This window comes from Temnothorax nylanderi, unplaced genomic scaffold (assembly GCF_030848795.1).
Source record: "Temnothorax nylanderi isolate EJ_2023f unplaced genomic scaffold, tnyl_v1.0 TNYL_tig0119_pilon, whole genome shotgun sequence".
Lineage (NCBI taxonomy): Eukaryota > Metazoa > Arthropoda > Insecta > Hymenoptera > Formicidae > Temnothorax > Temnothorax nylanderi.
Window position 1 is genome coordinate 84,878 of NW_027249181.1, and position 16,523 is coordinate 101,400.

The following is a 16,523-nucleotide window of genomic DNA, read 5'->3' on the forward strand; positions in this document are numbered from 1 at the left end:
TTTACATATTAAAACAAAAAACTGATGATTTAATTAAATATTTATATAAAAATGTTCTTTATATAATATATTTATACATTACAAAAAATCTTTTACATAATATATTTATACATTATAAAACAATATATATAATATATATTTTAACGATAGAATTTTTAAAAATAATATAATGTTTATGAAAAGATTTTATTTGTTGGATTTCTTTATTTCTGTCTCATCGGAAGAAAAGACTTTGTGATATCGAACGGAACAATTGTCTTACGGAATCGAACGAATCATTCAAGTAACTTTACACGCGATCAGTTTGATTGAGGCTAACCTGAGAAATGTTCGATTCATCGAACGAGAGAGAACAAGAATTTCCTGTGGTTTTTAAACTTGCTGCACGGAAGAGTTCAGTTGCAAGGAGTGTCAATTACTGTTGATTAAAGTTTTCCGGAGAGTCAGCTGACAACATTTTCAGCTAAACACAGAGTTCTTTCGCTGTACAATACATACATGTTGAAAGATTTAATATTCTTTCACTGATGTATATAAGCTAATCTGTTGCTTGTTATGCGATATTTTCTGATTATAATATTTTCTTATATTTATCGCGATTATTAAGTAATATGGAACAATAGCAGAAAAATTAGCTGATAGTATACAATGAACTTATTTCCGTACTAAATGCTCATTTTATTTCATATCTTCGCTAATAACTTGCAACACTGTTAACTTGCAACTTCAAGTTACACTCAGAGATTAGTCCTTAAATTACTATTTTATAATCGACATTTATAGTGATGCAATCTTTTTCATTGCTATGTAGATGTATATGTATGAAAGCAATCGTCGCAGGAAATTTACGTAACACTGTGAGAAAATGAAATCTCAGCGTTCTAAATCTCTAAAAACCGCAAAATACGTCAAGTTGAAAACATTATTCATAATTTACGAATAAATTATATTAACGCGGAATAAACCGATGACGCACGTGGTAAATCCCAACAATTAATGTTATATTCCATTTATATAATGCATTGCTTATTTATGCCGCCATATATATGTATGTATTTAATATTGAAAATACATAGTTGAAAATTATAGTTTAATTAGAGTTGACATGATAGAAACGTGCATTGTTTTGAAAGATGATAATGTTTTGTAATTTTATCGTCATTTAATATGTCATCGAATTAATCTATGTTCTTTATTCACATACTTTGCTCGTATAGACTTTAATCATTCGCAAAACAATGGTTCAAAGGGATCTTGAGGCAGTAATTAAGACAAGAGATTAGCGATTGCTCTGTGATTTATCGCCTACCAGTGCGTGCCTATTGTCCATGGAGACACGATTAGAACGTTTACAACCAACAGTAAATTGTCCCTGAACGTGACAAAATGAACGGCTGCAACTTGACACGCAACTCCGAATGTCGTCATATAAATGCGCTCGTAAATCCAGCTTTGCAGCGGATTGTCGATATTTGCTTTTCATTAGTTTTCACGAGTCGCGTAATTGCTCAGCAATAAATCGCAACTGTGAGTACTCTTTTTGATGCTTACAACGTGAAAACTCTTATAGTTTTTACTATTTTCCCAAAATGAAAGAAACGATAAATGCGGAGCGTTAAGTCGTTTTAATTAGCATACCGGTCCTTCATTCCTGCGACTTTCTCTTCGCAATTATCGCGGCGAGGATTTTCCCACACCGTCGATATTAGATTAAATTAGGTTGAGATCATGGATTCCGGGTCGACGACGAAAAATGCATTGTTCCGACGCGCTTCTCCCGTCATTAGACACATCCTGTGTTAAGAGCGGATCATTAACAGTGAACGATGCATCGCAACAAATGGCTGTCAGCATCGTCTCAGTATTATTTATTGCCGCAATTATTATTGCATTTATTATTCAATATTATGCAACGCGTTTCAAGACAACATTGGTCTACTTTATTTGGAAAATATAATAATTGCTATGTGAAATTTTCTTACGTAGAACGATGAAAACGATTACATGAGAGATTTACGTATGATTCGAACAGGTGGAGAGTGAGAAAAGCGAAAAAGTTTCTTGAAAATGATTACCTTGCTCGTAAAACTGGCTGGATCGCAAAACTCACCGACTAAACGATATATATCGTTGGCAAGTTGCTCGCGGATGTTAATGCAAATTTCCAAGATGTGTTCACGTAAGAAACGTATCACGGTAGCGCGCGTTAATCCGTTCTCTCATGCCGCTTGGCGTACCTTTTTCCCTCGTATCGTACCGTTATCGGCGAAAATGCTGCAGCGCGTTATATTCATTTTTTGGTCGTCTTAGTGAGTAATGCTATACCAATTGCTAAAATCGTCTCTCCTCGTTCGGCGGAAATCATGCTCCCGTTCGTCGGTTTACACGCGAGCCTCGCCTCGCCTCGCCTCGCCTCGCGCGTTGCACAACATTTCGTATCCCGCTGCAGCCGTGTCGTTTGACGCGGGCTTCTACAATCGTGCGTGGGTACGCGAATACAATCCAGTAACGCAAGTGCCATGCGTAGACGCAACTCAGGCCGACGATCGCTGGCGCGGTTCTCAGTACGGCATGAAACGCTAGTAGGAAGTTGCGGCAACTTCGACGCGGTTCTGAGATTTACGTTTTTATGCACTGGCTGCAAGTGAGAATTATTTATAGTGAAAGGTAAAAAAAAACGGTTTTGCACGCTTGAATTAAGTATTATTGGTGGAAAATGTATTCTCTCTCTATTATAATAGTTACTTTAATTACTTAAATAACATTTAAGAACGTAACGAGTCTGTAATTGCATGTCATGAAACTAGATCGCAGTCGTCTGAGAAAATAGTGAAATTCCATTCGTTTCGTCACGGTTTGATAGGTGTGGTTCCGCCGGAAGTGGAAGCGAATTAAGCGACGTCGTGCCGGAAATGCACGGCAAGACCACGTGAAACAGATCAGGCCGTCATTGTTCCCCACGAAATCGCTGTCCCGGAAGCACTGAGTCGTTTCCGGAAACAGATGAATATGTTTGACAAGGAGGATTCGATCTTAATGAAGATAGAAAGTAACTCCGCAGCACAATTAATTAAAGATGAGATGCTTTCGCTAATTATATTTCTATTCTAGATCGATTCTCCTGTTCTTCGAAGAAAAAAGATTAGAAATTACACATCTCTGGATAATAGTAATTTTTTAAAAGTATAGTTACTGTATTACGTATGTGGATAAATTAAATTAATAACTTTACACTAATGGCGAATAAATAAGATTAAATAATACATCGAATTTATAGATATAAAACATTTCTTTAGAGAAGATATAGCGATTGAGCTATTGAAAAGCATGACGATCTTAGCAGTGGAGACATCTAATGTAATAAGAGCATGCGCACGAGTTTTAAATTTAACTGGATTCCTATCTCATTCTTCGTAACGTGCGTAAAAAAAGGAAAAGAATATAAGTGCGATATGTAATTAGCTTTATGGTCGATTATGCCATAGAAGTACGATACCGCACGTATATGACTTTGCATGTTTTTCATAATACCGTACCGCGATTCCGCTATTACTTCTCCTGTATCACGAAGCTCCAACTTTTTCCACGAACATGACTATCTATCCGTCGCTTCGTCTTTCATCGCAGCCGTTCCATATAATCATATCGAAGTGCTTCATCACGTGAAAACATAAACTAATGGCCCATGTTTGCACGCGTCGTCTGTAAGGGTGGAAAGTGCAATGTCCGACCGCGCCTGAATAAGGGCGCGGCTTTTGAGGGTGCGGTGTTTGCTGCACGCACGTGTAGGCACCCTTATTCTTCATCTCCATGACAGCAGGTTGGGGCTATTTAATTTAACGTCATTTTCTTAATAAGCACCAAAATTCCGCGAGCTTCTAATGGGATATCTAATTATAAAAATAATTATACTATTATAGTTTTTATATATGCTTTTAAAATTATACTAATTCTAAAAGTAAAATTATTGACTGTATTAATAATAATATAAATAAAATAGGATATTATTTTGTTAATTTATTTATCGAGAAAATAGTATTTATTTAATTTTACAAATTCTTTATTTATTATATTTTTATATTACAATATCGTGTAGAGTTTTGACTTAATTATTATATGATAAAACATGTGAATGTCAAAATTGATAAACAACACCATGAACCATGATATGACTTTTAATTATGATAGACTTCTATGTGAAGACATATGTTTGCATTCTGTGGCATTTATCGTCTGAAAGTATTTCTTATTGTTAGTGGACTGTCTGAACTGTTTATAATATGAGTTTGCGCGTACTGTCCCTAGTCATAACAGCATACCTCATCACACGATATATGTTCCGTACTCGATAACCTGCCTTATCAATTCACACATTTTTGTAATTTATGTAGATTTGGAAATGCATTGTAACATATCTTATTCGTAATTATATAACTTGCAATAAGAAGAAATAGACCGTAAAAAATTAGCGTAACAAGGATATTAAAATTAATCAAGAAAACTATTAAAAACTTTTGTTTCGGAAATATGAAGTAATATCTTTGAAGTTCAATTAACGTACCGGCATTTCGTTTCGAGATATAATTTTTCCGGTCTTTTAAGGGTGAACTCTTGTGCTCGTTCGTTGCCCTTCGTTGCCCTCAGTCAACCGTCTTAAGAAATCCGAAAGTTCACGAAGCGTGTAATGTAAGTCAATCATCTTGGAGATTATAGAAGCTGACCTACATGTGCGCAACCACTCCCAAATCACAGATTCATTGCCAGTGCACTGCTAGATAGGAAATAATTAATCAATTGTGTAACCAAGAGAAAGAGAGAGAAAGAGAGGAGAGAAAGAGAGAGAGAGAGAGAGAGAGAGAGAGAGAGAGAGAGAGAGAGAGAGAGAGAGAGAGAGAGAGAGAGAGAGAGAGAGAGAGATAGAGAGAGAGAAGTAAAACATGATATTATTATTTTGACTTTAATTTTAACAATTTATGCATAAAATTAGACTCCTCCGTTATTAGTTTTTGCAGTTTATGTAGGGTAAACTCGGATAAGATGGCCATACAGGAAAGATGGCCAACCTATGTTCTTTCAATCTAGATCGCCATGAAACATCGAATGAACATGGGTTGGCCATCTTTCCTGTATGGCCATCTTACCCGAGTTTACCCTAGATAACATTGATTGTTTACTATTTAATTATTTTGTTTTTATGCGTAGATAATGCAAGTTATAAATCTTTATACATTAAAATGTTTGTTTTAAATATAAAAAGATGTACATGTTTTAATTTGTAAAACACGTATTAAACGTTGCAAAGTAAATGATTTTTGCGATTATTTTAATTAGGTATTCCACAGAATTTAGAAATAACAGTAACTTGACGTGAATTATTACCGAAAGAATGTTGAAGATGATCATTATTTTTTTTACGGACTATTTTTTGTGCTTTATATTTTTCCCTAAAAAAGGATCTATCTGGAGCTGTCGGAACTCTATGATTAATACAGAACCTTATGGGATGACGGGCAATTTTCATCAGATGCGAAGTTTTCCCACCTTAAATCATTTAAGATATAATACAAAAATAATAATTAGTTAATAATATACACCTAGCTCACAATATACAAATTTGTTTAGTTCTTTTTTTTGTAAAAAAATTAGTGAGCAGAGAGATTTTAAATCAAAGTCAATATTCTATTATTGCATTTACAAAAATATTTTTAATTTTTATATAAACAAATTATTAAACAGATATATAACGTATCATCTTTAATGTTATCTTGAAAATGTGATATTATGCCTGACATGCTGATTTCGATTTGATAAAGAGATATGTGGATAAAAATGTTTCATACAAAAAGGGCCCTGTGTTCCACCAAAGGGGCACTAGATAAATATATATTCACAGGGTGTATGTATGGAGTTTCATACATAAGGCTGTCGTACAAATTTAATTCTCGGATCCCTTAACACTTCTGATGTTTGCCAGCTTTCGCGTTATCGCTTTTACGCAACGTGAGGAAACTTTACAAGAGTAGTTTTTATATTTATTTTTCTTCTCGCTCCCGACGACAAGAGGACGACTTTGAACTCTTTTTTGTCCGCTCCAACTCTTTCCTTGCTAATTCTAACGTATATATATATATATATATATAATAACATTTACATAGCATAATTATACCAGCACAAAATACAACCTTTATCTTTATCGAGATTATTATGCAAAATATGTTTTTATTATTTTGCAAATAAAAACTACTTTTATCAATTAACAAAATTTTATAATCATTGTTTAAATATATATCTGTTTTATATATTTTATTAATAAAGCTAATTATTAAAATTTACAAGTATTTTAAAAGGATATAAGAAATACAGAAGAAAAGAACAATATCCAGATGCACTATTTATAAAAGTCTAGCTATTGTTCTTTCCTTTAAAAATCGAGGACATTCTGACCGCGATCGATGTACTTTAATAGCAATTCCACGATGCGGCAAGGTCCAGCTTCCGCTCTGCGTGACGAAGCTCATTTCCGGGACAATTCCATGCCCTATTAGAGGGGAACCCCTAACGAATATTTTTTCTCCCCTCATCGACTACTTCAACCACTATTTCCTATAGGTTGTTTATGTAGTATTTCGAGAAAAAGAAAATTTAAATATCCGCAAATATTTATTTTAAAATCCAAATTTTCAAATATTACTGGCATTTGTAGCAATTTTAATCCTAATTATGCCATTTAAATTTTTATTATTTTATTATTAAAATTTTATGCTTCTGTAAAATTAAATTATTTCTTAACAATTTTTTTACAAAACATAATATAGCTTGTCGATGTAGCAAACATGATACACATTTGCCGATCAATTCCATTGTTGCTGCATCCCATCAAAATTTACAGTTACAATAATTTCATACTATCCTCTTCCGGATTATTCATTTTCCTCCGTGAGACACCCTCCGGGAGTGTCTCCCAGCTTCCTATATCATCAAAATTGGTTCCAGAAGGTGACAATTATTTTTCAAGCGATAACACACGGTTACGTCCATCTTCTCTGTTTCCTCTTTGGTTTCGGCAAACTGGCGAATAACAGGTTCGCCTTGCAAGGTGAGATACATATCCCTTCTCGTTGTCCCTCTCGCCTCGTGCACGCATACACGCAAGTCGGCGGTGTGCAGGTGCACGACGGATGCATGTCTGGTAAGAATCGCACACGTATACACACAACACGAGGGAAGAGCCTCGCCTGTGGGAAAGTAATGCTACACCATGGGATCCACCGGGCTGGACCGCTGCTCTACCAAAGTCCCATAGTACGCATACTACGGTCCGTCATGCTCGTCGTGTACACGGCTAAAGTAACTGACCACCATGGTTCCGATTTCTCCTCTCGCATTCCCCCCTCCCCCCGTCGTCGGTTCCGAGCGGTTCTCGAGTGGTCAATCGACTTCGTGGAATTTGCATACGAGCGAACGATATTGATGTCTTTATCGTCGGTCAGTTAATTCCATAAATTAAAATTCGTTAAATATTTATGTGTTACGATGAAGTCAGGCAAACTAAATCATGAAAACTCTGCTTTAAGAATTATAATTATGAATGCTATAAGTGTTTTAATGCAATTTTATACGTTTGATCATCTTGATGAACAAGTGATGTAACGCAGTGAAATTGTATAGTATTATCGGCGAGTATCTAAACAGGTTCCATAGACTAAACTGATAAACTGCTATGCACTTTGGCGATAATGATATGTAATTCATGTAACATCGTTACGTCATTTAAGTAGAAAATGATGAAAAATGTGATTGCAATGTCCCACCGAAACATCGTCACGGTGGTTGCATTTTCACATAACAATCCATCCTGTTTCAGTGTGAAACGCGATAATCACTCAACTATCTAATTTACCTGAAGGAATTATTAAACGTTGGAATTAAATCCAAAAAGAATTAAATGCTAAAAAAAAGAATGGTTGACCAACGTTTTAAAAATATTTAGATATTGAATAATATTCAAATGCCTTTATTTATCTCAAGAGATTTTATACTGTCTCAAATATTTTTATACCATATCTATTACTCTAAATTTTTATATTACGACTGATTGATAATTCCTGAATGATAATTCCGTTATCCTGCGCATACAGAATCTCTTATATCTTCTGTTATAATAATTTAAAAAAAAAACGCTCGCAGACGACATGGTACAAAAATATTCGTCACGACAGCGACCTGATGCGACAGGTCGACGCTCGTACCTTTTGCGTGTCAGCGATAAGCTAGTGCCGCTTTATGAGACTCAACGCACATACGTGCACACACGTTTCGCATTGTCGGTAGTCGCCGCCGCACGCGCATGCACTAGCGCGGCTTATCTGCCGATTGCAGCTGCACCGGCGCGGCAATCTAGCCTGGCGCAGCTAATTGAATTTTCTTCCCGAGATCGTCGTGAGCGAGGCCAGAGTTCGCTGGGGGAAGGATCTTTCACAGAGAAGCTCCTTGTACCCGCGCGACAAAAGGCACGCGTGTTGCACAACCGAATCACGATAATACGCGTGGCTGCTGCTGCTGCTGCCGTAGAACTCTCGCGTTGCAACGCGTCGCGATCTCGCGCCGAGACTCAAGACCAAAGTCACTCGTAGTTCTTATACAGACATGCCGCTGTTAGACTAGTGACGTTTTTCCATGACCGGCAACCATGAGTTTCTCGACCCCGGCGAACTGACCTCAACGGACAGAATTCGAGAAACTGAGCATCGATATGCGTTCCTGGGAAAAGTAGTTACAAATAGTTGACTGATGTGCGAAAGGAAATATTAAAGCTGAATCCACGAGCTTCAATTAGATCCGCTCTTTCTTCGATATAATATATAACTGTTAAATCCGTAATTATAGTTAAAAGACAGTTGGAGAAAATTAATTTTCACCAAGTATTTTACAATCTGCTCGATTCCAAACCAGATTATAGTGCGCCGAAGTATTTCAAAGACATCCCTTATTTTCGACACGCCTACACGTGCAAGATTGGCCTCGAATTACACGTGTCGGCCACCCCACGTTGTATCGGCTGCATCGATAAATGCCACCCAGGTGCCCTAATCGCGCGCTCCTTTCCTTTCGAAGCCTACACCTTCCCGAATACCTGCCTGCGGACTGCTCGGCAAGTGCTTCATTCAAACGGCTTTATTAAAGATCGTCTTAAGAAATCACCGTCGGGAAATCTAACGCGGTTGCAAATATTGGTTGGAAAAATCGTGGGACGTAACGCACCGGAAGACGAGGATTTATTTCTTCTTCCGTCACGATAATATGCCGCGATTACATCTACGCTGACGCAAATTCAAATATACACTCCAATTTAGATCGCGGAGTAGAATGGCGGCTAGATCGCTATAAATACGTAACGCGCATTTCCTCCGAATCGATGAATATCTCAGCCACGAGTCATTGTTTTTCCTGGCGCGGGCGCGTGTAACTAGTTTATTAAATCAAAAGGAGAAGCGTATACAACGCTATTCAGCGAATCGAGCCGACTCCCACGTATACGTCTCTCACTTTTCTCTCGCAGAGACGTAAGCCCTTCTTGCTTCGACACGAGCTCTACGCCCATGCAGTCGCTCGTCGGACGATCACGTAGGATGCGACTCTCGCGTTTTACTTTTTTTTCCTCTTCTTTCGAATGTGACAGGTACAGGCATGTATGTAAAATATCGCCGTGAGGAGACGGGAACGAAGATTTGTTGGTCGAGCACGAGTCAAATAAGCAACCTTTTAACTCCGTGAATGGTCTGATCTCTCGTCAGCTAATCGACCTTGTCATAAAATTTCGATTATATTTTACGCTATCAGCTTGAAAAAATGATCAGTCAATTTTTGAAATATGTTAGAAAATATTTTGTTTGTAAAAATAAATATTATAATGGCAAATTGTATTATAACAATAAGTTTCGCGTTAGATTCTATTCGCTTTCACAAAATTTCTCTCTTTACGATTACAATTGCGCGACAGGATGGCTGAAAATAGACAAAAGAGAGGGAAATTCACAGGAATTTTTTACTTTGGACGATAAGTCGCTGTCGCGACACCCTCTGGTCCTATGATGGTGATTACCTTAACGAGCACGCGCTACCGCCATTGCATAATGGCTTCTTGCACACATCTCTTACCTCAGACTCAAATCCGCGGAGAATCTTATACGCGGAACAACTAATAGAAGATAAAATTGCCGGACGTGCTTATCTGTAACGACCTAGGAACCTATCGACGACCTCTTTCCCCACGGTGCGAAACTCAGCTGCCATATATGTGTAGTTCACTTCCCTTTCAACAATGTAACGCGGAACTTGTTGTGCACATCTTAAATCTTAATTTATTTACGCAATAAAACAATCTAAAATTGCTTTTTCGAGTAGTTATTTCTACGAATTCATGTGATAGCTGCCACTGATAACAATTTTTATGTATTGAGCAGATATAAAAATACAAAAATATCACAAAACGTAAAAGAGAAGTTATTATACAAAAATATCTAATCGTAATCTAGCTTATAATTTATAAAATGTAATTTGAGATAAATATAATTTAGAATTTTGAAGAAAATTAGTATTTGTCAGTGATTTAGTTACACTTTATAATTTTGTATATTCTAAAGTGAATATATAAACGCATCAATAATAATAGATGATATTTATAAATTATATTTTCTGTATTCTCCGCGCGGAGTAGGGGAGACCGGGGCTAAACCGCCAGTTTTTTTCGGAGCCGATTTTTAACAACAAAATAAATAATTGAAGTTAAATGTGGTATACCACTGTAAAGAGTGAACCTTTAGCTACAAAATTTATTAAGGAAATTTTTATCTACGTCGCTTTGTTTAACCGGTATAGAACAAAAACGACAACGGTGCAAAAATTGAAATCTCAAAAATGCCGGGGTTGAACCGCCACCCCCCCGGGGTTTATCCGCCACACTGCATTTTCAATACATATACGTACATGTAATCCTGAAAAATGATAGGATACATTTTAATAATTGTTTTTTAAGAGAAAAATATAAAAATTTATTAAAAATTTTTATGCAAAACATTAAAAAATAATTGTTTTACCTATTCCATAAAACAATTTAGGAACGTGAATACAGAGGTTAACCAAATCGTAAACTCCCCAACGGCACGTCACATTGTCAACGCGGGCAACCACGGGGAATACGCGTGACGGCGTTCCGGTGCCATAGGATCAGCGCGGACCCTCGAGCAACCTAACCAAGCCGCGTTTCTCGCGGGGGAGCGATAAATAGCGACAGGGGGGTTAGAAAAGCTCGCGGTGGAGCGCGACCATTTTACCGACTCGACGGCGTCCTCGCGCCGATTCCTCGACGCGCCGCCGACGACGACGACGACGGCCATGACCACCACGACGACGACGGCCACGACCACCACGACGACGACGGCCACGACCACCACGACGACAACGGCCACGACCACCACCACGACGACGACGACGACGACGATGACCACCACCGACACCACCACCACTACAACGGCGGCGACAATGACGCCGAGACGATGCGGCGAACGCTGGACGATGCGGTCGCACGCGCGACTGTCACTGACACAACGACCAACAACGACGATTTACCGCGGCCGGGAGTCGGGACGATCTACAGCGCGCGCGGCATGTCAACTCTCGCGCGGAAATCGCGGGATCTTAGAGCCGTGCCGTGCCTCGCCGTACCTCGCCGACGTGCCGTGAGCGTAAGCGATCTCGAAAACAACGGTCAGCCATCTTTTCGGTCGGCCAAAACACCCAAAAACACCCGTTTTGCGACGATACGTGCGTACCATTTCCCTCCTACACAAACTGACGCACGTGCAAGGGAAGACAGAATCACGCTCGAGGGAAACCTAACCTGAAATCGCCGTGAGCTGAAGTCGTGCGCCCGGCGCGCCACAGTGACGAGACTGGCGGACCAACCCCGGGTGCTTACTGGCGGATAAGCCCCAAACATAAGTTTCAGGTTTGATCGCCCACGAAATATTAGACATCAACGATAATGAAAAAACTACACTGGATTCGTGTTCAGCATGCATTACTCTTTATAATCACGTACCGCGAGATTGGAGAGCAAATATTATTGCAGATATTACAATATTTCCACGCGCAGAAAATTTCACTTTCACCTTCCGAAAACACGTTTGCCCTCGTAAAAATCATAACACGGCAGGTAACCTGCCGAAACTCCGTTGGTCACATGGGTACCATAAGCAGCGTTTACAATGTTAAACTCAATTTACAGCCTCATTCATCTCTTCCTTCGTATCCTAGGTGAGCATTTCATGTTCTCATCGCCACGACACGAGGAAGAGTCCTGAAGCGAGAGTAGGGCCTGTCTCTTCGAGCGAACGGCTGGTTCCGTGGATATACGCCCTTCTTCTTGCAAACGCGGGTACCGTCATCGCCCCCGCAGTTCCCCAGCGGACGCACACGACGGCACGCATCTACACGGATACGTGAACGTGTAGCCGCGTATACTACACAAGAAGGTCGTTCTCTTTCCTCTGCCTCGTCCGTTCGCTGGCGCGCGGCTTACTATGTCGGTTTACTCGCTCGTTCGCCAGTCGCGACAGAACGCTCGCGGAGCGCGCACCGTGGTGCCGCCATCGCCGTGCGTTTCGAATTGATATCTCAAGTTTTACCTCGGACTCTGTTAAATTCTCTTCGAGGAAAACGGACTCTCGTTACATCTTGATGTTCATTACGTGACGTCTCTTTAAATAATCTTGAGAACGCTTCGTGTGAAATGTGCGAAGCGATTCGTTTACGCGAAATTATATGCCGAAATGCGTGCCGGAAGTCCCTCCTCGTGCATTCTGTCGACGCAACGCGATTGTGACTGGTAGTGAATCCGTTCGTTGTGTTGTGACCGTCGCGTGTAAATTGCCTTCTGGTTTAAGACGGTGAACTTGGATGATTTCGATGCCGCACATTCGTCAATTTTGAATGTTTGGCGCGTATTAACGCGCGGGCTATCGCGAGTGCGCAGGCCGCTCAACTGCGAATTTAATTAAAGTGAGTATAGAACACAGAAAATAATATAAAATATGTATTTGATATTCACCACATACCTATCGCTTTATTTTTTTCCACTCTTTAAAAATCAGAAATGTGCATATGAGCTTCCTTCCCGTCTCTCCCGGCGCCTGTAATGATATGCCGGTATGTCCTTCGGATGCACGTGACCGCAACACATCGGTCCGTTGATGATACATCGCAGGAAGCACTAATGTTTCCTATTGCAATTCTAAACGGAAAATTTCGCAGTGCATAATTAATATGCACTATGCTCCAAAACTGTGCAGAAAAATTCCTATTTTGAATTTATATTAAAAAACGTGCAGAATTCTTTATTGCTCGTTAATTTAGATGTCTAAAAAATATAAAGAATAAATTGTTACTTTTTACTTGTTATTTTTATATGTAAGAATCTTTGAAGAAATATATCCATAATCATATAATGCAATAATACGAATAACAATTATACACTGAGAAAAAAGTTATTAACTTGACTAAATGCGTTCAACTGATTACCATTTTTTAAATTGAAATGTTTAAGTATTTAAGTAAATTACGTTATGTTAGATTTAATGTGTCGTATTTAATTTAAATACTTAAATATTTAAATTTAAAAAATAGTAATTAGTTAAACACATTTAGTCAAGTTGACAACTTTTTTCTCAGTGTACATTTATAAATGATGTAATGCAATAATACGAATAACAAAGGCGGTAACGAAGGCAAAGGAAGAAACTATTCTTATTATTAAATTTCCTTACCGCAACATCCCGCAGTTGGTGAAAAAGCATCCGTTTACTTTGCACATGCATATCTTTGAGCTTCTGGCTTCTGTATCTGCGGCTGACTTTAATGTTTATTCGAGCGCGTAGGCTTTTCCTTGCTTTCCACGAGATAGGCGTGTGTGGACGTTGTTTCGGACATTGCAACCGCCTGGTTTCACTCCGACGTCAAATTATACGAACGCTCTTAAAGTGTACCGTTGGGAACGTCCGGTTTTTCCATAAGCGAGCTTTCCGCCACTTTCCACGTTTGTTCAGCCCAGCAATCACAGTAGTTGGACGCTACTTATCAAAAGGCCGCCGCACCAATTATGGTTTTTCTGCGACCTTGCGAAAGGAAACGCACAAAGAGATTAATTGAAATGTAGGCTGCGACTTCCAGTAAATGTTCTTAAGAGTACATTACACATCGGCGGAAGCCCACGCCTAGTGAAACTCGCAGCGACAGTTTCACTTGTATTGCTTGTAATGTCCCCCAAAAAGTAATCTTGTATTTAAATTTGCAATTTATTATGAATTATATTCTCTATATATCGCTCTATGTATCGATTTAAAGCTTCTATTACTTTGCCGATCATCTATGCGGATCTTTTAACGCAAATCGACTCTTTGAACATAATTATAGATAAAGAGGTGAAAGAAACATCTGATAAAATGAGAGAATTGAGAACTGTTATCGCCATTGCGCCGATCTATCAGAACGGGCAATCGATCGAATTTATAGCCGGTTATAGTCGCACTACTGGTCGTGCTGTTCCCCCCAGTTCAACGTTCGCGATTTAATGGCAAACGATCCGTGGATCCTGATTCCAGATAAGAACAAGGAGGAATGCTGAAGCACGTGTCGATCTCGCCGTGGAGAGGGCGGGCGGACAGCGTGAGCCTGTCTTCCAGCGGCGGCGCGAGTAGCTGCGGAAGCGGAAGTCCTACCCCCGGTCACACACCGCCACCCTCGAGGGCGTCCTCATGCGCATCCCTAGCACCCTTAACCGCCCTGTCGAGCTTCTCCCCGGCCGATACCGCGCCCCAACAGGTGAGTACCCCGTGATTATTTTCCCACATATTTGCAGGACTCGCTGTTTATATGGCAGGTGCTTCCGTAAAATCGTTAATCCGGAAACGAAAACTGGGGATTCCACTAGACCCCCAGCATTCTGTATCGTTTACAGGTATATTAAGCTATCTAAGCTAAATTATCAGAACACAAAAATTTTATATGGAATTAATTTGTTAATTATTTGCTATTTTTTGCTTTTAAAAGTAATTTTTTTGCTCCAGCTATTAAAAAGTTACGAAAGGAAAGCTGAATAGCTTAATCTTAAGCCCGTTTTGTTTACAATGGCTGGATAGCTTAATCCAGCCCTTCGTAACTTTTTAATAGCTGAAGCAAAAAAATTACTTTTAAAAGCAAAAAATAGCAAATAATTAGCAAATTAATTCCATATAAAATTTTTTGTGTTCTGATAATTTGGCTTAGATAGCTTAATATACCTGTAAACGATACAAGACCGCTTTTTAATTAATATTCTTGATAAATTCTTGTATTTATTTTATATCGTAACAAAGTGAGAGAAACTTATAAGTAGGTACGTGAAAATTATGAAAATTATGGAATATTTGTTATGTTTGATAGTAAATACAATAATTCAACTGATATATAATGTGAATGAAAGCATGATAGAGCTATTATTATAGTATAACGCGCGACGGTTTTGTGTCGCCTGTAGGAGACGGTTAAGAACAACGCGGGAGAGTGTAAAAACCAGTCATGTTGCGTCCAATAAAGCAAACGAGGAGAACAAAACGGCATTCGCGGGCGGTCTGCTAAGTGACGTAAAGCGGTTTAGCGCAAATGAGAGCAGTGTGTGTTTTCTGAGTACTTATTAACAGCTGGACCACGTGTGTATCTGCATGACGGTGCCTGATGGATTCGTCATTCGTATTTAATCCATGATTATTCCTGCCCTGTAATTCACAAAGCGTCGTACGCTTCGTTTTGAACGTAATTAAGTGATGGATTACATAAATTAGATCAATAACGCCAGCAATAAAGTGCTTCTAATATCACTGAATATTAAATATTAACGGACTAATAATTTTATAGTATATTTATACGATATAAGAGAGAGTGTAACGATAATAGCAGCCCTGTTGTAAGGTTGAATATTTGGAATACTTGTCACTTTTATGGCTGGGATCAGTTTCAATGACAGTCGCATAATTTCTCACGGCTTCTGAAGTCCAGCCTATAGTGTAACTGCGCGACGCGTCGTGCGGTTTCGCGTCCCTTTTTGCGCGAACAGAAACATGACTCTCTCGAGAGACTTCATCCCGGGTAGGGGCATTTAGGCAGGGTATATTTTTCTTTACCATCTGCACAGACCGCTGAACACATGCTGTCATCCGAAATCTCGCCTCCTTTCCCATTCGACAAATATCGAGCACTCTTAAAAATAATTATGTTTCTTTAAATCTATTTTTTTACAAAATAATTTTGTAGTGACTTGAGGAAACAGAATTATCTGAAAGAGAATAGTCTCGGATATTTTCCACGAGAATAAAATAATGCAGTCGGTTGTAAGCGGCAAAAAGTGCAGGAATTTTCTAAGGCGATTAAACATTTCTGCAATTTTACACGGCTGATTACGATCAAGGTCGACATATATTTAAAATTTTTTA

General features: G+C 38.8%; 1 protein-coding gene and 1 long non-coding RNA gene across 2 annotated transcripts in view; both read left to right on the forward strand.

Moving 5' to 3' along the window:
* The first annotated feature begins 2,528 nt into the window (after window positions 1-2,528).
* Window positions 2,529-3,095, forward strand: LOC139776425 (uncharacterized). Its single transcript, XR_011719069.1, has 2 exons — window positions 2,529-2,667; window positions 2,864-3,095. It is a non-coding gene; the product is annotated as an uncharacterized lncRNA (long non-coding RNA).
* A 9,383-nt stretch (window positions 3,096-12,478) lies between these two features.
* Rau (RA domain-containing protein rau) overlaps window positions 12,479-16,523 on the forward strand; it is a 31,365-nt gene continuing 27,320 nt past the window's right edge. Inside the window, exons 1-2 of the mRNA XM_071713031.1 lie at window positions 12,479-13,059; window positions 14,658-14,877. Coding sequence (XP_071569132.1) covers window positions 14,674-14,877 — 204 coding nt within the window. The 5' untranslated portion in view covers window positions 12,479-13,059; window positions 14,658-14,673. The remainder of the gene's footprint in view (window positions 13,060-14,657; window positions 14,878-16,523) is intronic.